This window comes from Chlamydomonas reinhardtii, chromosome 3 (assembly GCF_000002595.2).
Source record: "Chlamydomonas reinhardtii strain CC-503 cw92 mt+ chromosome 3, whole genome shotgun sequence".
Taxonomy (NCBI): domain Eukaryota; kingdom Viridiplantae; phylum Chlorophyta; class Chlorophyceae; order Chlamydomonadales; family Chlamydomonadaceae; genus Chlamydomonas; species Chlamydomonas reinhardtii.
The window spans coordinates 1129554-1153287 of record NC_057006.1 but is presented as its reverse complement, the minus strand read 5'-3'; the positions used below and the strand labels follow the sequence as shown (position 1 = coordinate 1153287).

The following is a 23734-nucleotide window of genomic DNA, read 5'->3' as shown; positions in this document are numbered from 1 at the left end:
ACCATTCCTTCCATGCACACGCGCACGTAAGCACCAGCAGCATTAACCACCGCCGCGCACGCTCCACAATCCGCAACAGCCCTGAACAGCAGCGGTCAAGGCCACCCGCAATCACCACGACCAGCGAGCAATTTGGTGTTCGATGTATGCGAGGAAAGCAGGCAACTGCCACTGGCGTCCCGCCATGAGCAAACCTAGACCTTTCGCAAAATGGCAAAACAACTAAGATAGACCTCGCCTCATCTCCCCGCCGGCGACGCCCCGGCATGCGTGCCCGCCACGCCTCCATGCCCACCTCCGGAGCCCGCAATGTTGCCCCCGATACCGTACACAAGCTCTAAAAGCGCCGCAGTGCCCGCAAGCAGCATCCCAACCAGCCCAACAACCATCGCCAGCACCACCAGCCCATCTGATAGCGCGAGCGGCCTTGCAGAGCCGGCAGGAGGCCGCGCCGCACTGCTGCTGACCGCTGCTGTTGCTGCTGCTGCTGCCGGTGATACAGATGCAGACGGCTTGGAGTCGGCCTCTTGCCCCCGGCTGCTGTGTGCGGCACTGGCAGGCCCCAGCGTGCTTGTGGAGGTCACAGGTGCTGCCGCCGCCTTTTGTGAGGTCGTGGACGTTAGGGATGCTGCTGCTGCTGGTGGCGCGGCGGCTGATGGGGGTGTTGCAGATGACGTGGTCGCCGCCTGCTGCTGTGCCCGCTGCTCCGCCGCCCGCCCTGACAGCGCTGGCCCCGAGGTCGCCGTGTGGAGACCGGAGCCCATGCAGGCACATGAAGCCCCGCACGCCCCCATCCCGGCCGCCGCTGCTCCCGCGCCTTCGCAATCGCCGTTGACCGCGCCAGCAACACCCGCTCCTGCAGCCCCGCCCGCGCCCGCGCCCGCGCCGCTGCTGCCGGCTCCGCCTCCGCCTCCGCCTCCGCCTCCGCCTCCGCCTCCGCCTCCGCCTCCGCCTCCGCCGCCGCCTCCGCCTCCGCCGCCGCCGCCGCAGGTCGACCCGCCGCAGCACTCGCTCGACGAGCATGCCGCGGCAGCAGGTGTGGCTGCCTGCACCCCGGGGCTCGTCGCCGCTGCCTTGGCCGCTGCTGCCTTGGCCGCTGCCGAGCACATGGCCGCGTCCTCTAGTACCACATTGTCCGGCCTGCACATCACATGGCGGCATGCGGCATGCCCGACCCGCACGAGGTCAGGAAGAATGCGTTTATACCGTATGCTGCAAGCTAGGACCGGCCAGGGCAGACGCACACAATGCCAATGCAACATGTTCCCAACCTTTAGCACCCCAAGAACACTCCGACCTAGCTCATCCCCTCGCTTCCGTTCCCTTCCCGCCTCGCGCTTTCCAGCCTCCACCCCACCTGAAGTGCCAGCCCACCACGCGGCCGCGCACGGACCAGCGCGAGGCGCTGTCAATGGCCACTTCCACCACCGCCCCCATCAGCCCCGGCTGCGGCTCCAGCAGCACCTGCAGGGGAATGGGGGAATGGGGGAGATGTGACGGGAGGAAGCAACGTCTGTGCATGCACGTGTGTTGTTGTGTTTACGGCCAGCCAGCCAGCCAGTTAGCCAGCCAGCCACCATCAGCACCCTCCTCTCCACAATGCGTTTGTCCGACACAAGCATGCCAGCCGCCACTGCCGACACCTAATCATCGCACCTGCGTGTAGCTGCGGGTGTGGGCCACCAGGCTCACGCCGTCCGCCGCCGTGTCCACCACCACCGCCCGCTGCACCGTGCCCACCTGCCGGGGCAGAAGCAAGACGAGGCAGACCCGCGTTGTGATGATGGGGCGCAAAGCAGCACCCCGTACGCCCATCTAGCCTAGACGAGCCTCAACCTTGCATGCATGGAACATTTTACTTGCCGCCTTCAGCCCACAAACCCGCGCCCCTTGTGGATTTAGTCACTCCGTCGCTCATGTACGGCTAAACCCCACCCCCTGGGTGTGTGCTGGTACACACACACACACACACACACACACACACACGCACACACACACACACATACACACACACACGCACCAGGTGCTGGTACACGTCGGCCCAGCTGTCCACCTCCGCCGCCAGCTCCCGGGAGCGCTGCTTGGACACCTGCGGACATACGACATTGGGGACGTGGCGCGCAGGGGCCAGAGGTGGAAGTGGGGTTGGCGGGGAGGCGCGGGCGGCCAGGTGGGTCCGCGCATGACATAGGTGAGCCGCACAGACACGCCCCGTGCCCATGGCTAGTCTAAGGGGACGGTGGCTGAGGCAGATCATCAAGCGCTAAGCAGTCACGGCACACACATATGCAGCAACACGCCGCGCTCCCACCTGCGTGGGAATCTTGTTCTTCATCCGCGCAGCCGGTGTGCCGGGACTGCAGTAAAAGCACACGCACGACGCCGGCACGTGTTAGGAGTAGAATGCAAGACCACCACCGCCTTCCTGCCCACACGCTAGCGCGCCCCACAGCGCCCGACCTCTGGCGCAGCCTCACGCCCGCGCACCCGCACGCACCGCGGGTAGAACTGGGAGATGTGGGTGTGCGGGAAGCGGTAGGTGCGTAGCAGCTCCAGTGTGGCCGCGTGGTCCTCGGGGGACTCGCCGGGGAACGCGGTGATGATGTCTGTGGCCAGCTCCATGCCCGGCACGCCGGCCAGCAGCGTGTCAATGACACGCCGGAACTCTGTGTGAGGCGCGTGTGTTGTGACGTGGCGGGCGGCGGGTGGCGGGGATGGCGGTGGCATAAGGTCATGCTAAAGATGGGGAGGGGACAGGCGCGCGGGGGGGGCGGGGGATGAAGTTGTAGACATGCCGGTGGGGGGCACATCAGTGTGTGAGTGGCATGACTTCCATTGCTGCGGATAACGCGGATGCAGCGCAGCACGCAGCCATGCCCCATACACCAGCAGAAAATCGCTCAGTCGTTACCCAACAGCCTCTGCCCGCACACCCGCCCGCTCGCACCCGCCACGGTGTACTCGCGCTTCATTGCCTCAAGCACGGCGTCACTGGCGCTCTGCGGTCGGGACCAGCGGCACCAAGTTGAGCAAATCAAAGGAAACCGGAGGGTGCAAGCCCGTGTGGCATGTGAGCATGTCCCGTCGTCTCCAGGCCCCCCGCACGCCTCGCGTCACCTCCACTACCCGCGCCGCCACCACCCGCCCACGGCTTCCCACCCACCTGGACGGGCACGTGCAAGTAGGAGAAGACGCATGGGTGGCGCAGCGCCTTGCACAGAGCCTGCAGTCAAGTGGCGTTGCGGCGGGCAGCGGGCGTGTCAGCAGCACGGTCGAGACAGCAGCCCGTCACTCCCCCTTGCTTCCTACACACGGTCCTACGTGCACTGCGGCTCTCACGTCAAGCCGGCGCGAATGCGTCAGGCCGGCGCGAAGGTCCCAGCAGGACGTCGAGTACATGCTGCAATGCATCAACAGCCCCCACATGAACCGCGTGCTCCACCCGCATGTCATCCCCCACCCCACACCCCACATGACCCGTACGCCCCTCCGTAACCCCGCACCTCCAGGTGCTCCAGCACGTACGGCGGGTTGGTCATGCCCACACGCAGCAGTGTACGGCCGTCGGGCGGCAGTACGGCAATGAGCTTGTCCAGCAGCTCCGGCAGCGAGGAGCCGATGTCGCGGCCGTAGGCGCCCGTGTCCTCGCTGCTGAGCCAGATCTCGCGCACCTGCACAAACAAAAAGATGGCACACAGCCAACACATGCATGGTTCCGCTGTTCCCAAGTGCTGCATCGTATAATTGGCCTGTGTGGCCGCTTGCCCACTACGATGCAAGCATCATGCATACCACCCGCAAGCACACCCCCAGCCACAAGCGCATCCGCACCCGCAGCCGCACCCACACCCGCACCCACACCCGCACCCACACCCGCACCCACACCCGCACCCACACCCGCACCCACACCCGCACCCACACCCGCACCCGCACCCACACCCACACCCGCACTCGCACCCGCACCCACACCCGCGGACCCCTCAGCAGACTCACCCAGGGGTCGGCCGCCGCCTGCCGCACCCGCTCCGCCAGCGCCGCCGGGTCATAGCTGCCCAGGTGGCCGCGCGCGTGCTTGGTCTTGCAATAGGTGCAGGCGCCCAGGCAGCCAGTGGAGATGGGCACAATCTCGATGTGCTTGTTGCGGCGCACCTGCGCAGCGGCAGTACACCATGCACATCACCAACCATTTGACTCACAGCAAGCACCGCTGGTCCCCTTGTACCATATCACCGCGCGTCTCAGCAACGCTATCAGCAACGCTATCAGCCCCACAATCTGATCCCACAATCCCAAACCCTAGTGAGCTGCCCCCCATCTCCTGTACGGTACGCACCTTGGGCAGGTCCAGCCGCGGCAGTGCCTTCTTCGCCAGCATGCTCACGGTGTTGCCCCGCAGCGTCTCCTCCACCGCCTCAACCACACGGTCGATCTGGGTCACGCCTGCGTACGGCAGCAGTGTTGCCGGCAGCAGGAACGCAGCAGGCGTCACGGCTGCGGTGCTACGGAGGGTGAAGCGGCCAGGCTGCTTCGCTTGAGCCGACTACCGCATTGCGCCTGCCAGTTAACATAGCACGAATCACTAACTCACCCAGAACGCTGACGCCCTGCAGCTCCGGCAGCTTCTTGTCTCCCTGTTTCAGATGTCAAGGGATGACGTACAGGAGCAGTTGTTGAACACTGACACACGGTGTGCGGACATTGCACGCGTCGAGAACCGCTCCCTTCTGAACCGCCAGCAAGGCCGCAAGGCAAGTCTGCCCCGCGCTGTCACAACCTCTCACCAACCGCCGCGATCAGGGCGCTGTCGCAATGCGTGACACGCCGTACGCACCTGCGGCACGCAGCCCGCCACCACCACGCGCTTGCCGCCCGCCTTCCCCGCGGCGATGAGGTTGGACATGCCCGCCTGGCTGGGCCCCTTGACCGTGCAGCTGTTGATGAGCCACAGGTCCGCGGCATCTCGCTCTGCGTCCTCCACCAGCCTGGTTGTCAGGAGACGATGCGGTAAGAGGTGTTGGACGGTTGGGGCACGGGTTCGGGCACGGCGTGTGTGTACTGCTCGCCGTACAGGATGCGAACGCTGCCGTGGCGCTCGCAATATGTGTGCAGCTGTGGCGCCTTACCGGTAGCCGTAGTCGCTGAGCTGCCCGGCCATGTATTCTGAGTCCGATATGTTGTGGGAGCAGCCGAACGTTTTCACCCACACCGCCTGTGATGATCACGAGAAGGCGGGTGACAGGGGAGGGCGTGTGTGTGCGGCGCGAGCCGTAGGCCGGCAGCGCGCAACACCTAGCCCCTTCCGCCCCCGCAGGCAGCCCTCACGCGCGCCAATATCCCCCATGCTCTGTTACACCAGTACCTGTGTTCCTGGCACACTCGCTGGTGCTGCGACCGCCGACGCATCTTCAACTTTCGCTCTGCGCCCAAGGAAGGCTGGCCGCGCTGGTCGCACGTCATCACTACTACCTTCAGCATAGTCTTCTATGTCAGCAACGGCGTCGTCAGCGCACGCCGCGCCCATTCTTCCAACCAAAGGCGAGCTAGCTACTTAGGGAGCTCCTGTGATTCTATCTTACTACATTAACATGTACCGCAAGCGAAGTGATTACCAAAACAATGAATTGCGGTTTGGATGCCTGCATGGAAGTTTTGGCTCCATCCCGGGCTTGTCTCTGCGCACGAGCTCATTGGCATTGTAGTTTCCAGCGCGATCGTTGCCACACCCAAGCTGCAGAACACCGACATCAACCGTTTATCAATTGAGCTTGTGCGTGACAAAGTCACAGCGATCGTTCTTTCGCCGTGTGCACGCGCAGCAACCACCCGAAACCATGCGCTCTATGGCAGCAACGCGACAGCCCGGCGCTTGCATCGGCTCAGCCCGGCGCGCGCCAGTGGCCGTGCCGGGCGTCCTGCTGCGGGCAGCTGCTGCCAGCCGGGCGTGCAGGACAGGCGCCGTGGCCGTGTCTGCGACCATGAGAAACAGCCGCACCTCGGAGCTGCGACGCCTGCTGAAGGGTAACGACATCCTGCTGGTGCGTTTGGTCCGTGGGTGTGCTCTGCGCGCTGGTGGAGAGCGCGGGAGGCCAGGCAAGATGGCCTGAGCAGTCCTCCTCAGGGCACCTGGCGCCACCTGCCTCCTCACACGCCTCCTTGCACACTCCTGCAGGGCCCCTGCTGCCACGACGCGCTGTCCGCCAAGCTCATCGAGCAGGCTGGCTTCCCCTACGCCTTCATGAGCGGCTTCTGCACCGCCGGCGCGCGGCTGGGGGCGCCCGACACCGGCCTCATCAGCTACGCGGAGATGCTGGACACGGTGGGTGGGGGCACGGGGTAGGGACACGAGGTGGGGGTTTGCGAAAATCAAGCCACAAACAACGCTGGGCTGCAAGTTGGGTGGGGGCAGACTGGGGCACGGGCTGTTGGTTATATGGGGTGGGTGTCTGAGGGTGAGCCGCGTGGTTCTGCACACGAGGGGTCTTAAGGTCGCTTGCGGTGAGGCGGCATCAGGGGCCCAAGCCGCACGTCCGGACAAGGCTGTGTCTTTTGACAGGGGCAGGGAGGCAGGTGCCTGTGAAGGGCCTGGACGCAGAGGGCCGGGGCACTCAACCACGTGTGTTTTGCACGTGCCATGTGTCCCGTGCACAGGGCCGCAACATCCACGAGGCCACCCACAGCATGCCCATCATCGGCGACGGCGACACCGGGTACGGCAACGCCATGAACGTGAAGCGCACCGTGCGGGGCTACGCGGGGGTGAGTGGCAACCGGGGGCCGACCGGGAGCGGGAGCGAACCGCGTGGAACTAAGGGGGGGGCACTGGGGGGGGGGGGTTTAGGTGCTTGGTGCTGGGCAACCTGGTGGCTTGCGTGTCATCTGCAAGGCTGTGTGTTGCATTGCTCCATTTGTTTAAAGTATGTGTGTGTACGTGTGTGCAATCGTGCAGGCGGGCTTTGCTGGCGTCCTGATTGAGGACCAGGTGCGTGCCAAGCAGCCCGCAGCACGAACACACTTTCCTGACACCTGCAGCAACTGCTCCCCGCCTAGAAGCTATGCCTAGCACCCGACATTCGGGCCTGCGTTGACTTGCACTTGCCAAGCCAATGCCACGCACACGCTTGTGCGTCCTGCTCGTACGGCATACACCTCCCCAACACCGTGTTATGGCACGCGGCGCTGTACCAGGTTGCGCCTAAGAGCTGCGGCCACGTGCGCGGCAAGCGTGTGGTGGGCCGGGAGGAGGCTGTGTCGCGCATCCGGGCGGCGGTGGACGCGCGCAACGAGGGAGCCGACATCCTGATTGTGGCGCGCACCGACGCGCGGCAGGCCGTGTCGCTCGAGGAGGCCCTGTGGCGCGCGGAGGTGCGGCGGGCACTGCGGCCGGGCGGGTCCCGTGGCCGCGTAGGCGCGTGCAGTGTAGCAGCGCGTGGAGTGTGTGCAGTGTGTGTGTGTGTGTGTGTGTGTGTGTGTTGCGCAGCAGGGGCAGTTGTGCGATGCAGGAGGAAGGCACTGGTGCAGGAGGTTGCGCACGCGAATGCCGCCCGTTCAGACCATATGGTGCTGGAGAGGGGAAGAGGCCGCCCCGATGTCTTTCCTGTGTCGCCGACAGGCCTTCGCCGCCGCTGGCGCCGATGTGCTGTTCATCGACGCGCTGGAGAGTGAGGACGAGATGCGTGCGTTCACACGTCTGGGCGGCGCGGCAGCTGGCGTGCCCAAGGTGGGCACAGCGCTGAAGCGTGTGGGGACGTGATCGTGCTGGAAACCTTGCTGCAACAGTGCATCTCATTTCCCACCTGTGTCTTCTTTCTTGCCCGCTCTCCGCCTTCTTGGCCATTCTCCCTAGCCCCAGCTCGCCCCAGCCCGCCCCTCCCGCCCCTCGCCCCGCCCGCCCGTGCCCGCCTGCAGATGGCCAACATGCTGGAGGGCGGCGGCAAGACCCCGGTGCTGCCGCCCAGCACCCTGCAGGCCATGGGCTTCAAGCTGGTGGCCTACCCGCTGTCGCTTCTGGGCGTGTCCATTCGGGCCATGCAGGTGCGCGTGCGTGTATACTTGGTGGGGTTGCATTGGGGAGGGATTGTCGTCGCCGTTTCTGACAAGCAACAGGGGATGGTGGCCGGATGCTGGCGTCTGTGTGGTCAGGAGGAAGGCGGCTGCGGTCGACGCGCCAGGGGTAGTTGCAGGTGGGCTTTTGCACTCACATAGTGGTAATCAGATGCCATGGCCCAGTTGACGTGCTTAAGTAGGCGTGGGACGTGGCGCGCGCCCTGACACCTCCCGTGTCCCTTGCCCTTGGGGTTACCCGCTCGCCCCACAGGACGCTCTGGAGGGCCTGCGCCGCGGCCGGGTGCCCTCCGTGGAGGCCCTGGGCACCTTTGCGGACATCCAGGCGGCAGTGGGCTTCCCGGTGAGTGGCGGGCGGGCTGAGGAGGCACGAGGCCCTGCAAACGTTTTGCTTCACGGACATTCGTGACTTGTTTCTTCTTGATACGGTAACCAGACGTGCCAGCTAATGCCGGGAACCCACGTCATCCCCCTTGCAGGACTACTACGCGGAAGAGAAGCGCTACGCCATCAGCAGCCCCACCTCCTCAGCCGCACCCGCCGCTGGGGCCGCGCACACCTCCGCGCCGCCGCCTCCCCCGCCGCCGCCGCCCTCTAGCAGCAGCAGCTACAGCTCCACGACCTCGTCGCGGACGCCGCCGGTGGTAGAGCCTGTCGTGGTGGATGGTGGGTGTCACGCTTTGCCATGATGGCGGGTGCAGAAGCAGGCTGTCATGGCTTGGAACTAAGTCAACTGACAGCATTCTTTGGGCAACCTCTATTTTGCAGAGCCCGGCTCCTCTCCCTCGGCATCATGGCCGCTGCCAAAGGACGCCCCGCGTGCCTCCTCCTCCAGCTCCTCCTCTTCCTCGTCCTCCTCAACTTCCTACGGCTCCTCCTCCTACACCAGTTCGGTGCCCACCGCGCCCAAGGTCGCGCCAGCGGAGCAGCAGGCGGGCGGCAGCGGCGCCGGCGCCGGTGCCGACCCCAACTACCGCCGCAACATGAGCCTGCGTGTGCGCATCGCTGACGTGTCCACAGGCATGGTGAAGCTGGAGACGCGCGTGCCGGCGGGTGAGCCTGTTGCTGAGCTAGCGGAGTATGGAACAGTTAATGGAATTGAAAGTCACAGGGTGGGGCTAGTAATTTGCGCCAGCCGACTGTGGTGGTACATTTCACATGTACATTGGTGCGCGCATGGCCAGATGGGCGTGGGTAGTCGATACTGTTTCGCTGTTCTAATCCTGTGTGTGTGTGTGCTGTGCTGTGGCCACAGGCTTCCTGAACGGCCTCTCCGCACTGGTGCCCCAAGTCTCGGGCCTCAACATCCAGGTGGGGTTACATTGATGGTTAAGGAAGTGGTAGACGGTAGACCATCTGCGTGGGGGGGGGGTCTCGCGGGCAGCATCAGCATGCACATGCGGTTACCAGGCACCCCGCTTGCAGGCTGTCAACAAGCATCAGCCATGGTTAATGCGAAAGCACTTGCACTACAGTGTAGCCCTAGGCCCGCCGCAGCTGCGCTGAGAGTCTGCTCCGCCGCCCACCCACGCGCCGTGCCGCCCCGCACGCAGTCCATGTTGGAGCAGGCCATGGGACCGGGCGGTGTGCTGCCGCAGCCGGGCCAGCCGCTGGTGAACCTCAACTCGGGTAAGCGGCTCGGATGTGGGGCGGGGCGGGGGCGCAGTTGTGGTGTGTTATGGGGTGGTCGTACGTCACGGATATCTGACGCTTGCATTTACCATACCACAGTGCTGCTCAAGCTTTTCAGGGCATGTATGTTGCACTTGTCAGACCTATTGCTTCGATGTCGGAGGGATAGGCAACTGCTAGACACTCTGTAACTCGTGTGCCCGCCCTCCAGGTCGTGACAACATCCAGATCTTCATCGAGTGAGCCAGAGTGGAGCAAGCGGCGGAGTTGGAACGTAGATTATTGTAGGGTGCTGTCAGTTACATTGGGTAGGAGGCGCAGCGAAGCGATGACTATGCGTGTATTGTACGGTACGGAACGCTAGGTAGGGTTGCGGCAACGCGAAGTACGGAAAGTGTGGGATTGGTGGCAGGATGGCTGAGTTGTTGATAATGGGCAGGCGTGGCTGACCTGACCGTGTGGTGGAAGCTCCTACGGCTTCCTTGGACCCTTAAGGGCTGGAGGTGTTACCAACGCTGAGCGCGCCAGCGGGAGATTGTACAGCCAAGCCAGCCGGATGTAAACACACAATGCAGCTGTTGTTGAGGACTGCGACGTTCCCCAAGTGCCAAGTGCCCCAGATATGTAATTGATGAAGATTACAGCACCCTGGCTTCCCACCGTACCGTACCGTACGGACGCCATTCCTTTGAAGTGCTGCTGCCATTCAGCCCTCAGCTTCAAATCGTTTCATGGACTTGTAAATACCGATCGCTACCGTGTCTTAAAATCCGCGCAGCACTTCAGCACTGCACTTTGTGCGGCTGTACCTATCCATTGCAAATCCATGCCAGGGGTGTCTGTCGAGCGGTTGACCCGCTTCCCTTGCTGCCATGCACCTGCCGCACATATCACACGCACACGCACACACACACACACACACACGCACACGCACACACACACACACACACACACACACACACACAACACACACACACACACACACACCGGCAGTGCTGCCCTTGGTGCTGCCCTTCACCTTCCCTGCGCGCATCCGTCATTGGTGCGTACTGCAACTAACGGCTCCTCGTCTCTCAGACCTACCACCTGTCTGTCTTCCTGCCAATGAACTTGATCCCTCAAAAGGTGAATGAGATGAGAGTGCGCGGCGGCGTGTGGGACACTGACACTTGGCAGCGTTGAAGCGTTTGGTGCCAGTACTGTGTATACCAGAATGTGCATCTAAGTTCAGACCGTGCCTAGCGTTGGTGCCACATGTTACAGGGCCCAAGCAAACATACTGACACACCCATCACGAGCACACACAGCTCCAAACCCTTGCCGTCGCTTCGTATCACATCTACCACAAGCCTGCTCACATCACCTGCCGCGTATCCTTTAGCCAAAACCTCAAGCCTGATAAGGTTGTAAACTGTTGTATCCTCTTACGCCACCCGTCTGTCATGTCAGGTCAGTCACATTCTACTGGTGTTGTTACAATGAGATGTGGCGCTGCTGCTGCATCAGCGAAGGCGGCAGCGCCACGCCGCCCTGGTCGATGGGAATCATTCGCGTCGGAGGCGGTGCCGTTGCCGCCGCAGCCGCAGCCGCGGCCGCCACTGCGCTAGCCGCCAAAGACAGCGGACCGCCAATTCCGAGAAGTGTGCCCGGCTGCTGCTGCTGGAGGCAGCTGGCGGCTGCGGCTGCGGCCGCTGCCCTGGCCTTCAGGACGCTGGACTTGAGGGCAGCTGTGCACTGGGACGTTGGCACTCCGAGCGGGTGGTGGACCAGCTGCTGTTGCTGCAGAGCAGCAGCTGCCGCCGCTGCCACAAGCATGGCTGATGCCGCCTGTGGCAGCAGCGGCAACGGCGCGGGCTGCGCTGACGCGCCAGTACCAAGGGTAGCTGCAGCTGCGGACGGTGGCGAGGCGCTGCAGGTGCGGTGGCTGCTAGATCCCGAGGCGCAGGCGCCTACAACGAATGGGTCAGTGCTGCCCATGGAGGCCGTGGTGGTTGGTGCTGGCGCGTTGTTGTGGGCACCGGTCAGGTGGGCCGCTGCGCCGCTGGTGCCGTCAGTACCCGCAGTGACATGTTGCTGGCGCTGTTGTTGCTGCTGTAGCCGCTGCTGCAGCTGCTGCAGTTGTTGGAGTTGCTGGAGCTGCAGCAGCTGCAGCGCCTGCAGCGGCAGTGGCAGGTTTGAGAGCCCTGCAGCGGCGCCTCCACCAGTCACCTCCAGGCCGCTCTGAAACAGCTGCATGACTCCAGGCGGGCACCCAGCTGCACCGCCGCCGCATGCGGCCATGCCGAGCGGATTCAACGCCGCCGCTGCCGCCGCTGCGAGCACTCCAGGAAGCGAATTAGCACGTAGCCTCAGCTGGTCCTGCAAGCGTACGGCATCGCTGTGGTCATGCCCACTGCCATCACCGCTGCCCACGGCGGCCTCTGCCACTGCTGCGGCTTCAACACCGCCGCCTGAGCTTGGTCGGATGGACAGCGCTGCTGCCGCCGCGGCTCCGTCGCAGTGGATGTCTGCCAGCAGTTCAGCCAGCTCGACACCGTCTGCACGGGGAGAAACGCGGAGTGTCAGCAAATGGCGACGCATCATTCAACTACTGAATCAACAATACAGACCCCGGGTGATACGAGCAGCAATGCATCATCTATGCTCACCTCCCATCTCGTCAAAAATGCTCTTGTGCCATCGCTCGGTAGGGGACAGCAGCGGCGGGGACACACAGGATGATGCTGCCGCGGCGCCAGCCGCCGCGCACACTTTGGCGCTTGTGACGGCTGCGGCCCCAAGCGCACCGCCCGCGGCTTCATCGCTGCTCGACATAGACAGCGTGGACGCACCGGCAGCGACCCGACCGCCAGCTGCTCTGCCGGCGTCCCCTGTGTCACGCAGGGCGCCCGCAGAGCAGGTGCCGCCACAATCGCCGATGTTACCCAAATCGCTCAAGTCACCGAGGTCGGCGACAAAGTCGTCCAGGCCTTGCGAGGCTGCGACCATGAGCGTGTCTTCCACGGCCATGTGTGACGGCGGCGAGGCAGTGCGAGCAGGCCCTGCGCCAAGCGCGTGTAGTGGTGCCGGATTGGACTGCGGCTGCAGCTGGCGAGCGCTGCAGCCACGCTGTATGGCGCTGCTCACGGCCCCACCACGCTGGCCTGCTGGACAAAGCCCGCGCGGTGACAGGTGCGGAAGCTGGCCGGCGAAGGCCGGACCCTCGTGCCTTTGCGCCTGCTGTTGCAGCGGCTGCTGCTGTGGGGCAACGGGGCCCAGCAACGGGTGTGGACTGGAGCCGTCGAGGGCTGGGTGGTAGGACGGCGGCATACAGAAGACATCACACTCCGACATGACTACCACGGGTGGCGGCGGCGGGGACGTGCGCCCCGTTGGCGAGTACGCAACCACGCCGAGCGACAGCCGCATGCCGGCAGCGGCACCGGTCTTAGAGGCCGATCGGCTGCGGTGTAGGCCTGAGCCCGCGCGGCTCATGCCGCCTGCAGCTGTGCCTAGCCCCGCACCAGCGCTGCTTGCATCGACAGTGGGCGAAGCGCCCGCGGTGGGCGAACGCTTGCGTGCTTGCGGCGCGTCAGGGCCCGGTCCGCCGAAGAAGTCCCTGACAACATCGGCAGCGCCGCGAGGAGACATGTGGAAGCCAAGGGCAGTGGGGCTCAGCTCCCCGCCCTCGTGCTTCAGCCAGTCATCGCCAAGCGACGCATGGCTGCCGAAGCCACCCGGGCTGCAGAGGCCACCGCCTGCGTCACACCAGGCGCCGCTGAAGGGGTCCGGCGGCAGTGCGGTGGCCGTGGTCACTGCCGCAGTGTCCGCGGCACGCCGCGCAGCAGCCATGGGGGACCTGCCTGCCGGCCCATGCCGCACCGCACACACGTGGTGTCGGCCGGACGGCGTCGGCGTAGGCGACGGTGCTGGGAAGCCGCCTGCTGCGAGCGTGCCAGCAGCTGGCGATGCCGGCACCGCCGGGGCCAGCGGCGCCGCCGCCTCGTCTGTCGCTAGGACGCACGGCGCCGCGGCCACCGCTGCGGCTGCTACATAGGCCGCCCGCGCGCCCGCGCTTTCACGGTGCGATGTGCGCCCGCCGCCCTCCGTGTCGGTTGAGTCTGAGAAGCTAGACAGCACATCCTCCCCCGACTCGGTCTCATCTGATGAGCCGCTGCCCCAGCGCCGGTGCTTCTTCCGCGGCCGGCGCCCGGCACCCGACAGGCTACCGCCGCGCGCCACCGGTCGCAGTGCGCCGCCGCCGCTGCGCCCACCACTGCCGCCGCTGCCACCGCCTCCGCCAATGTCCAGGGTCTCGTCGTCGACGGCGAAGGACTCTAGGGGCTCCACGTTGGGTATGTCGGCGTACATCTGCAGCGCCCGGTTCAAGAGCTCCAGGGAGGTGCAGCCGCCGTTGGCCAGGACCTGCTTGCCGTACACCTGCGCGCGCAGCAGTGCACGGATCGCGTACATGTGTTACGGAGGCAGGATGCGGCACTGGGTATGTAAGATGAGGATTGGAAGCAGATGCGGGTGTGATTATCTGTGCACCAGGGGGCAAGCGCGGAGAGCGCGCAGAGGCTGGTTGGGCTGACAGGTTGACTCACCCACAGCAGGGAGGTACCCTTTGCCTCCGCCTTTGAGCGCAGTGTCGCGTTGTAGTGGTTCCTGCGCGATTATTATGAGTGCAGGGCATGGTAACGGTTATGAAGACAGGCAGCTTGGTGTGCATCAAAGGCGACGCCTCGGTCTCCAGAACCCCAAAATGCACACAGCTTACACCCACACTCTTCCAAAGTTCTAGCGCTCCGCCCTAGATCCATGGCACTCACTTTATCGAGTTCTCCGCGCGTCCCGGCAGGAACCGTGCAATGTCAGCCCATTGGTTGCCCACTTGGCAGTGCACCCTGCAAGAGTGATTGGCGTACCGTATTTGAGGATCCAGGGAACGCCCGGCCGATGATGTATGGTTCAGCGCCCTGGTGGTGCGTGTGCTGACCCCGACTGCTGAGCTAGCAGCTGGAATGCGTACGAGACACCCGTCTGCAGCCCTTTGCGGCCCTAGTGTGATGTCCCCACGATTCCGCAAGTGGGTCACGCTCCGGTACTGCAGCGCGGGCACCCGGCGGCAACTGGGCCAGGCCTGACACGTAACGCGCCGGAGCCCATCCGCTGTTCTCCTCCTCTCCCCTGTTCCGGTACCCACCTGCACACGATGTACTCTTCGCGGCTGCTCCATGGCTCCTTGGAAATGTCGGGCCGCAGGTCGTTGCGCCACTTCTCGCGGCACTGGTTGCCGGAGCGTGTCGGGACGCTCTTCGCCACCTCCACCCTGCAAAACAGGAGTGCCCGCAACGTGACGTCCAGCCGCAGTGGACCTGGACAACAACAGTTATGCAGTTATGCCAGTCATGCAGCCTTACCAGTTTATTTCATCGCTGCTGCCTAGCGCCGCAACGGCTTTAAGTACCGCGTCTATCTCCGCTGCGCTCCACTTCCGGGATTGCTTGGGCGCCTTGCCCTTCTTGCCGCTTGCACCAGCCATGTCGCCGCTGGATGACTGTTTTGCAATTGCAGTCGCTCTATCCTTCGCAGCCACCGCCCCTTTGTCGTCCTTCGCCGACGCAGCGGTCATCGTCGGTTGGCCGCCGAAAGGCCTTGCGCTAGCTACGCTCTGTTTCAGTCAGCATGTGATGCCACATAGCATGTTAGGCCTGGCCGAAGTCGAGTTTTGCAGGTGACTGAAGCGAGAATGGCTTTTCGGGTAGGTCGCACGCCCTGCTGCCTGTAGTTTTGATGATGCTGGTATGCTAATATGTTTGTTAATGCAATTTGTTTGGTGGGTCACGGGCGACTTCAACACGAAAGGCCTCGGCGCGAGGCCAGGGCGAGGGCATGCCCTCGAAGTCGCCCGCAGGGTCTCCAACCTCACTCCAAAACCAGCTCCTTTCGGGACGCTAGCAGCCGCAGATTTATCTTCAAATATCGCTTTATTCATTCAAACTACAAGTGTGGCATTAGTACCTTAGTCGACTGAGTGCATCCTGGCATCCGTCAGAAGCCGGGGTAGGAGGTAGCACTTTAAGCCGCCTTATTATCAAGTTGGCATCAACCCCTGGCAAGCAAGATTGATGCACATTGTTGCCCATGCCACATCGACAACCGCCTGTCAGTTCGGCACGCTGAACGGGTCCTGTGCAGCCCCTTGCGGCTGCAGCTGCCGCTTACGTGCAGCGGCTTACATGTAGCTGGTTTCTGGGCTGACAGAAGAGGGCGGGGTTGGGGCCTAGCGGCTTAAGGACTATGAAAGCTGGTAGATACGGCTGGATACGGCTTGGCCGCTTTCACGCTTTGGCCCACTGCAATGTGGTGTGGACAGGGGTGTTCCAAGCACCCCTGGTGCCGAGTCAGCTGAATACTACTTCAGCCGCCCGGCAACGGTCATCCGCCCAGCCATGCCGGTGTCCGAAACTCAAGCTGCTGCTTATGTTGGACAGACAGCTTACACGTATTCTTGCATCCATGGACCTACACACACCAGACTCGTGTGCAATGTGCACAACTGTGGGTCCGCAGGTTCATAGGTAGCCGCCTGCGCGCCACCAGGTCATCAGCCCAGCCCTGGGCAAGCGCCGCTAGCCCGCTAGGACCGTAAATTTGCATGCATATTTCCCGACGTGCACCAAACGCCACGTGCCTTAATGTGCACTGGTTGCACCCGACCCAACACGAGTAGACACCGCATGCATGCCACCAACTCGACACATGGTCTGATCAAGCCCTTGCCGACATCCCTTCAATCGCGTCACGGACAGCGCCCCGTGCAGCACCCCTTGCATACGTTGGGCTGACCACCGCCTCGTCCAGCACCCCAGGCTTGCGAACACCTATACCGTTACACATGTCGGACAGATCACTGTTGGGCCGAGTAGCGGAACTCGCAAGGAATGGACCCACTGGACGTGCATTACACGCACCCGATGGCCGCCGGCCCAGTGTCTGCACAGATCCACTGCAGCCCCGCTCTGCGACTGCCAGAAGTGTTTGCCCTACTGTTGCTGCGGGCCGCCCCCGGCCGCCAGCCCCCTTAGCCCTCGCATCATGTCCACTCGCGCCGCCTGCAGCTCCGCAGCCGTGGGCGTCCGCGCCGCCGCCGCCCGCGCCGCCACCGCCTTCGCTGCCTCTGAGCCCGGCTCCAGCAGCGCTGTGAGCGCGGTGCGCAGGTTGTCCGCACTCAAGTTGCGGCCCACTACCACGAATGGAATACCCGCGTTGGCAGCCGTCTTCTCCGCCTGGGGTTGTGTTAAGTTTGATACCGTGAACAGCAGACAGGGGGCTGTGAGCTTGCGAGCTGGCATGTGGGCTGGCAAAGGGTATGCACATTTCGCGCGAGGGGTTGTGTCATCTTTGTTACACTACATCACCACAGCTGCCGGCATACAAGGAGCATGTGACGTGAAATGGGGACCCTGACTCCATTCAGCCTTGCTACATTGGGCCTTCAACTCGCAACGCTGCGCAACTGACTGGTGCCCAGGCCAGTGTCGTCGCCGCAACCAAATTCGCACGACGCCAACATCCCCAGCAGAATCGCCAACGCCCCGGCTCTTCCCATTTGCCCCGCCCAGTCCAACATGCCACATCATCCCACCGAACCCTCCCCTCCCCTCCTCTCCCACCTCCCCTCGCCCCTTACCTGCGTCAGGTTGACGTGCTTGCCGTTCTTGGCCAGTTTGGCCGCCAGGATGGCGTCCGAGGCCCTCAGGTCGCCCACCACCTCCACCCGGCTCGCCAGCCCCGTTTCCTCCAGCAGCGCTCGCGTCTTGGCCTCTTCCGCATTGAACAGAAACACGCGCATGCGGCCAGAGGCGCTGGCGGAGGCAGGAACGGCCGGCACCAGGCCTCGAGGGCCAGTTTTGCCGTTGCTGCTGGTCGCTGCGGAGGCTGCGTTGCTCCCGATGTTGGTGCTGGCAGCCGCTGGCGCGGCTGCTGCCGCCCCGGACGTGGAGGCGGAAGCTGCCGCTGCCGCTGCTGCGCCGCGAGCTGCTGGCGGCCGGCCGAAGCCCTTGAAGCCCGAGGAGCTAGCCACGGGCGTGGAGTCGGCGGCGTCAAGACGGCTACTGCTACTACTGCTACTGCTACTGCTGCCGTCGTCCCGCGCAGAGGCGGGGGCCGCTCTCCGCCGTGCCAGGCTGGGCCCTGACACGCCCTCGTCATCCTCATCCCACAGGTCGGCTTCATCGCCCTCCACCTCCAGTTTCAGCGACTCCCACACATCGTCCCGCTCCTTTTCAGTGATGCCCGCAAACAGCTCATCATCGAGCAACCCGTCCGCTCCGCGCGCGGCGCCTTTGGACTTGGCCGCTGCGGCTTTGCCGCTGGTGGTAGCAGCATTGGCTTGCGGCTTGCGCAACTGCTTTTGTTGTTGTGCCTGCTTGCCCTGTTGCGATGAGGTCTGCCTGATGGGCTGCTGCTTGGCCGGCCCAGATGCCGCTGGCGTGGGCGGGGCCTTTGCGGCTTCCGCCGCGGGGTGGGAGAGGCGGGCCTTGTTGGCCGCCTTGGACAACACGCGGTCAAGCGGGGACGGCGGGGCGGGGCGGGGTGTTGCGGGTGGTTGCTGTGTGGCTGGGGCTGGGGCGGACGCCACTGGCGGCGGAGGCGCGCTCGGCTGGCGGTCAGGAAGATTTACTCCTCGGTTACTAGAAGCTGGTTTCCTCAATGATAAGCGAAAAGGGCGGTTCATCGCGGTGCCGTTTTGGGTTGGTGCAGCGAAATGTCTTGAGAACGTGCACCGCGTGCTGCTTTAATTTGTGCCTGAACTCTGCTCCGACAGCGTTTGGAGGTTCTTGATTGCGTCCAGGGTGTCATGGAAGTAAGCCGAGGACTAAGACATTTGCCTCGATTGGGCCGGGCTGACTGTGCCCCAATCGCAAGAGCCCCGCCAGGTCAAGCCCCCGAGTCGCCCTCCCAGTGCTTAATTACACAATACCTTCCACTGTTATCATTGTGCAGCCCAAACCGCACACAGAGGTCCACTTGCAGAAGGAAGGGGTTTCGCAACTCCTGACAATTCGTAGCCCGCGAAACGTCGGTGTTGAGACGCGGAACAACATGATGTCCAGCCGACTGGATGTTCTGTCTAGGCAGATGTGCGGTATGCAGCTCTCCCCCACGGCCGGTGAAGAGGAGCAGCGGCCCGCGCCGGCCGGTGGTCGCGGAACGCTGACAGTTGTCGACAACCGCACTGGCAAGAAGTACACGGTAAATTGCTGGTGCATTCAGGCTCAGCAGGGGGCACTTGCGGGGTCAGCCCTCCGCGATGGCAACTGCCAGCTTATTACTTGGCCCTTGTTTACGCAGCTCGAGATCTCCGATGGCGGCACCATCAACGCCCAGGCGCTAAAGCAGATTAAGGCCGGTGGAGACGGCGTGGGCCTGCGCACCTACGACCCTGGGCAAGTGCGGGGGCCGTTAGGGTGTGTCGGCATTTGAGTCACTCAAGCCCTGAAACCGTCGACACCTGTGATCGCGTGCCCAGCCCCGGCGACGACAGCTGTAAAAGCGCCATGAATGGGTCCTTGAGCATAATTGGCCCCCTCTCGGCGCAGGTACACAAACACCACCGCCGTCATCTCGCGCATCTCCTTCATCGATGGCGACAAGGGTATTCTGCGCTACCGTGGCTACCCCATTGAGGAGCTGGCTGCGCGATCAAACATGATGGAGGTGGCGTACCTGGTTCTCTATGGCAGCCTGCCCACGCAGTCGCAGCTGTCGGTGTTCCACGAGGTAACTTCCATGGCGGTTTCGGCTGCACGTGCCCTCCGTACTCCCACATCGCCTGTCTGCAGCCTTGTTTGCTTTCATGCGTCCCATGCCGACAGCATCTCTGCCTCTATTAGTTCCTATGGGTGCCCTGCTCTATTACTACCTGTGGTGCCGCCCTTGACTGAGAACGGCGCCGAGCCGGCGCCTTACTGCGCCACACCCCTACCTCGTGCCTCTGCCTCCCAACCCGCAGCACCCTCGCCTCCGCCCATCCCCTGCCCCTGCCCCTACAGGCTGTGATGCGGCACACGGCGCTTCCGACGGAGGTGATTGATGTGATTCACGCCATGCCGCACGACTCGCACCCAATGGGCGTGCTCATGACCGGCATCTGCGCGCTGTCCGCCATGCACCCAGAGGCGGTGAGTGACAGCAGTCCGGGAGGGATGTGGAGGGGCAGGAGATGGCTGGGAGGAGGAGATGGCCATGTGGGCTCGTGCTTGCGGGCTGTTGCAATTGGCTCCTAGCGCGCCGAGTATCGCACCATCATGTGTTGAGTGGTGCGTGCACCTGAGGTGCCCACTGGAGATATGCTGACTGGGCGTACCATCACGGCCGGGTCCTGTTGTGCAGAACCCGGCTCTGGCGGGCCAGGGTGTGTACAAGACGCGCGAGATGCAGGACAAGCAGATCGTGCGGCTGCTGGGCAAGGTGAGGACGGGGCAGCGCAAGCTGGGGAACAGAAGAAGAGGGGCACCGGCGGCCACACGCCCGGTCCGCATGCAGCGCTACTTGAGGGCACAGCGCCATGCGCCCTTCTTGCTTCGCTCACCGCACCGCCTGCCTCCCGCCTCGTCCCCACACGCACCTTTCGTACAACCCGCTAGATCCCCACCATCGCCGCCATGGCCTACCACAAAAGCACGGGTCGCAAGGCCGCGCCGCCCAACCAGCGGCTGGACTACACGGAGAACTTCCTCTACATGCTGGACGGCGGCTACAACCCGCAGTACCGGCCCAACCCGCGCCTGGCGCGCGCGCTGGTGAGAGCAGCGGCGGGACGGGGCTCTGCCCTACCGGTGCAGGACCCAAGGGCAGACCCAGTACTGCAGAACTGCCGTGTGCGGACCCTCAGGCCCAAAGTGCGCCTCGTGCATCCCTGCGAGGGATCCGCTCCTGCACCCGAACCCGCACCTCCCCGCTCCATTCCTGCCCTGGCCCCCGCTCCCCGCCCGCCCCGCCCCCCCTCAGGACATTATGTTCCTCCTGCACGCGGAGCACGAGATGAACTGCTCCACGGCCGCCGTGCGCCACCTGGCCTCGTCGGGCGTGGACGTGTACACGGCGGTGGCGGGTGCGGTGGGCGCGCTGTACGGCCCGCTGCACGGCGGAGCCAACGAGGCGGTGCTGCGCATGCTGGCGCGCATTGGCTCGGTGGGTGGGGGCTGGCGGGTGGTGCGGTTCCGCTTGGTGGACGCAGATGGGGTGGCATGCGGCATGCGCGCATGTCACCGTGTTGGGTCAAGGGTGCGCAAGGGGGAGGGGTGCGCAGGGCTGTGTTCTATGTGTGTTTGTGTATGCGTGTGTGTGTGTGTGTGTTAAAACACGAACGAAAGGCCGCCAAGCGTGTGTGTGTGTGTGTGTGTTTGCGAGCTTGTTGCTCTGGGTAGTGGACTTACTGTGGTAGACCTACCGTTACAGCCGGGAGCAAAGGGACACGCGCTGCGCGCAGGCCTGTGCAGGACCGCAATCTCATGTCGCGTTTGCTGTTCGCCCTCGGGTGACAGGTTGAGAACATCCCGGCCTTCATCGCGGGCGTCAAGAACAAGAAGGAGAAGCTGTTTGGCTTTGGCCACCGAGTGTATCGCAACTTCGACCCGCGCGCCAAGATCATTAAGGACGTGGCGGAGAACGAGGTGTTCCCGCTGGTGGGCGTGGACCCGCTCATCGAGATCGCCAAGGCGCTGCAGGTGAGGGCGGCTGGGTGCGGCAATGTATGGCTGTGCAGGGCGGGATGTTGGAGAAGGGAGGTTGGAGGAAGAGGTTGCACGGAATTGGTTTTGGAGAAGGGCGGGCGCTGGAGAAGGTGGAGGGTCGTGCCAAGGTGGAGGGGAAAGCCGGTGCTGGACGCTGGATGGGGCGGGGCGGGTGGGTGCAGAAGAGCCATGGTTGCTGACCCGCCTCTGTTGTGCCACGTTTTCCCACACCGCAGGACGCGGCCCTGTCTGACGAGTACTTTGTGAGCCGCAAGCTGTACCCCAACGTGGACTTCTACAGCGGCCTGGTCTACCGCGCGCTGGGCTTCCCGCCGCAGTTCTTCACCGTGCTGTTCGCCATCCCACGGTAGGTGGCAGCGTGGCAGCAGAGGTCCGGAGTCCCGACAGCCCACAATGCGGGATTGCGGAGGATGCCGCCGCACTCTAGGCAGCGGCCACAGGCTGTGGGCATGCAAATTGGGCATTGACACCACTGTCACTGTCAGCTACCGTGCCCTACGCCTCGCCACGCCTCTCCCTCCCTGCCTCCCTTGCGCAGCATTGTGGGCTACTGCGCGCACTGGCGCGAGTCGCTGACGGACCCGGACACCAAGATCATCCGGCCGCAGCAGGACTACAAGGGCGTGTGGCTGCGGCACTACTCGGACGTGGTCGTGCGCACCGCCGAGGGTGAGGCGGCGTAGGGGGCAGGGGAGGGGGCTAGCGGAGGGGCGTGCGGTGCAAGGACTGCCCGGGAGGAACATGGGGAGACAGAGAGAGGTGGGGTGGGGTGAGTGGCACACAGGCTGGTCGGGGCAAGGGTTTGACTTGGGCGGCGTGTGGGCGATTCACTGTTACGACTTGGGGGCAATGCGCTGTCGATGCACTGACCCGCGAATGTGCCATTGTACAACCCTACGCTAACAGGTGCGGACACGCTCTCGAAGCTGCCGCCCTCGAACGCCTACAACCGTCGGGTTGCCGGTGAGAACTGGATGTAAAGCTGCAGGCGGAGGTGGTGGACGCAGCAGCTGGCACGCGCGCGCTTGGGAGCGGCGTGGAGCGGAGGCGCGCAGCAAGTCGTGGCGGGACGCGGCTATGGCGGCAGGCGCACCAGCACGGGGGCAGTAGCAGCTTAGCGGCGGGATTTGCGGACGCTGGTGATGAGCGGAAAGCGTGATGTGGTAAGCAAGGTCGGAATAATTGCGACGGTGACCTCCATGCACAGGGTGTGTCATCGGAGCACTCGGTGTGCACGGGCGGCCCTCGGCTCCGTGCAAGAAGTCCATACTAGTTCTTGTCGGACTTGGTTTGAGGGATGCCGGCAACATATTCACATAACAGCATGGTGGCGCCTTCGGTGCTGCTCTTGCCGCGCTGTGGAGGCGGTGTTGGCAATGCGATGTTATTTGTAGGCAGGTGCAATGGATCACCAGCAGCAGTATGGTGATGACCGCAATACCCAGAAGTGGCAGGGCGGTGACATCATGAATGCCTGGTTTGCGCACGGTGGAGGGAATGTGTTGTTTGTTAAGCGACGTGGCCTTATCGTGCGGTGCTGCGACAGCAGCGTTGTTTGGACTGTTTTGGGAGGGGCTCAGGCTCCCAGAGTGTGCATTGGACCCAGCCTGTCCACCAAGTCGTGTGTCGATTGTCCGGTGGCGTGCGTGCGTGTTTGTGATGTCTCGGAGGCACCATGTGTATGTGATTCTTTTGTGGAGGAGCGTTAGCCGTTAGGATGGCATGTGACTGGGCGCCTGCAAATGCGTGCGCGCGGCCTCAGGATGGAAGCTGGTATGGTTCGCACGGGCAGCACGAGTAGCGAGCAAACTTGACTTCACCGGCTCAGGGCTGCTGTGGTGTAGGCAGGGGCTGAGCGCTACAGTGAGTGCGTTCGGCTGTAAGGCTGTTTGCCGCTGTTTGCCTCCGTGGGGGTACATTGCTGTGCTCTGGGGAGGAAATCGCAGAGGGGGGGATTGAGGGCCTCCCTAGCGGGTACGTGTCGGTTTCAACCGGGCACGGCAGCACGCTCGAGGTCCGAGGAGCGGTTACACCATGCTGGCATTGAGCAGAGTAGGAACAGGCAAACATTTGCCAACTGGAGCGAAGCTCGCGCTGGCTACTCGAGTGCTGAGCCCTCAGTCGAGTCCAACCTTAGGCATAACCTCGCTCTTGCCGCATTGAAGCCAGCGATATAAGCCACGGGTATCATTGTACTCCGTCATTGCTATTTCTGCTGCATACCAGTGTCACTGCGAGCTGCGAACAACGGAAATGCGGGTCAGTCTTCTTCTGTCTGTGGCGTTCTTGTCTGTGCT

The 23734-nt window shown here is 63.7% G+C and overlaps 5 protein-coding genes across 5 annotated transcripts; 2 read left to right on the top strand and 3 right to left on the bottom strand.

The window, feature by feature from the left end:
- Positions 1–5582, bottom strand: CHLRE_03g149300v5 (uncharacterized protein). The gene is made up of 15 exons (XM_001695630.2): positions 5360–5582; positions 5124–5209; positions 4832–4982; positions 4589–4631; positions 4334–4440; positions 3994–4149; positions 3504–3671; positions 3164–3223; positions 2948–2999; positions 2498–2666; positions 2312–2357; positions 2021–2089; positions 1657–1740; positions 1358–1464; positions 1–1140 (listed from the first exon to the last, which is right to left on the bottom strand). The coding sequence occupies exons 1-15, from the start codon at positions 5519–5521 to the stop codon at positions 240–242; spliced, it is 2361 nt and encodes a 786-aa protein (XP_001695682.2). The 5' UTR covers positions 5522–5582; the 3' UTR covers positions 1–239.
- Positions 5583–5712: 130 nt separating this feature from the next.
- On the top strand, positions 5713–10333 carry CHLRE_03g149250v5 (uncharacterized protein). The gene is made up of 13 exons (XM_001695518.2): positions 5713–6035; positions 6170–6316; positions 6649–6756; positions 6947–6979; positions 7186–7362; positions 7610–7717; positions 7906–8031; positions 8315–8404; positions 8541–8727; positions 8830–9114; positions 9317–9372; positions 9615–9690; positions 9905–10333. Exons 1-13 carry the CDS (start codon positions 5832–5834, stop codon positions 9934–9936), a joined length of 1629 nt encoding a protein of 542 aa, XP_001695570.2. The 5' UTR covers positions 5713–5831; the 3' UTR covers positions 9937–10333.
- A 27-nt stretch (positions 10334–10360) lies between these two features.
- Positions 10361–15662, bottom strand: CHLRE_03g149201v5 (uncharacterized protein). Its single transcript, XM_001695631.2, has 6 exons — positions 15096–15662; positions 14879–15004; positions 14505–14579; positions 14280–14340; positions 12342–14112; positions 10361–12230 (listed from the first exon to the last, which is right to left on the bottom strand). The coding sequence occupies exons 1-6, from the start codon at positions 15305–15307 to the stop codon at positions 11167–11169; spliced, it is 3309 nt and encodes a 1102-aa protein (XP_001695683.2). The 5' UTR covers positions 15308–15662; the 3' UTR covers positions 10361–11166.
- Positions 15663–16162: 500 nt separating this feature from the next.
- On the bottom strand, positions 16163–18532 carry CHLRE_03g149150v5 (uncharacterized protein). The gene is made up of 2 exons (XM_043060485.1): positions 17369–18532; positions 16163–16964 (listed from the first exon to the last, which is right to left on the bottom strand). Exons 1-2 carry the CDS (start codon positions 18413–18415, stop codon positions 16722–16724), a joined length of 1290 nt encoding a protein of 429 aa, XP_042925614.1. The 5' UTR covers positions 18416–18532; the 3' UTR covers positions 16163–16721.
- A 143-nt stretch (positions 18533–18675) lies between these two features.
- On the top strand, positions 18676–23708 carry CHLRE_03g149100v5 (uncharacterized protein). Its single transcript, XM_001695519.2, has 11 exons — positions 18676–18933; positions 19033–19127; positions 19281–19461; positions 19734–19862; positions 20074–20151; positions 20328–20483; positions 20692–20874; positions 21228–21410; positions 21653–21783; positions 21976–22106; positions 22344–23708. Exons 1-11 carry the CDS (start codon positions 18787–18789, stop codon positions 22415–22417), a joined length of 1488 nt encoding a protein of 495 aa, XP_001695571.2. The 5' UTR covers positions 18676–18786; the 3' UTR covers positions 22418–23708.
- The last annotated feature ends 26 nt before the right edge of the window (positions 23709–23734 follow it).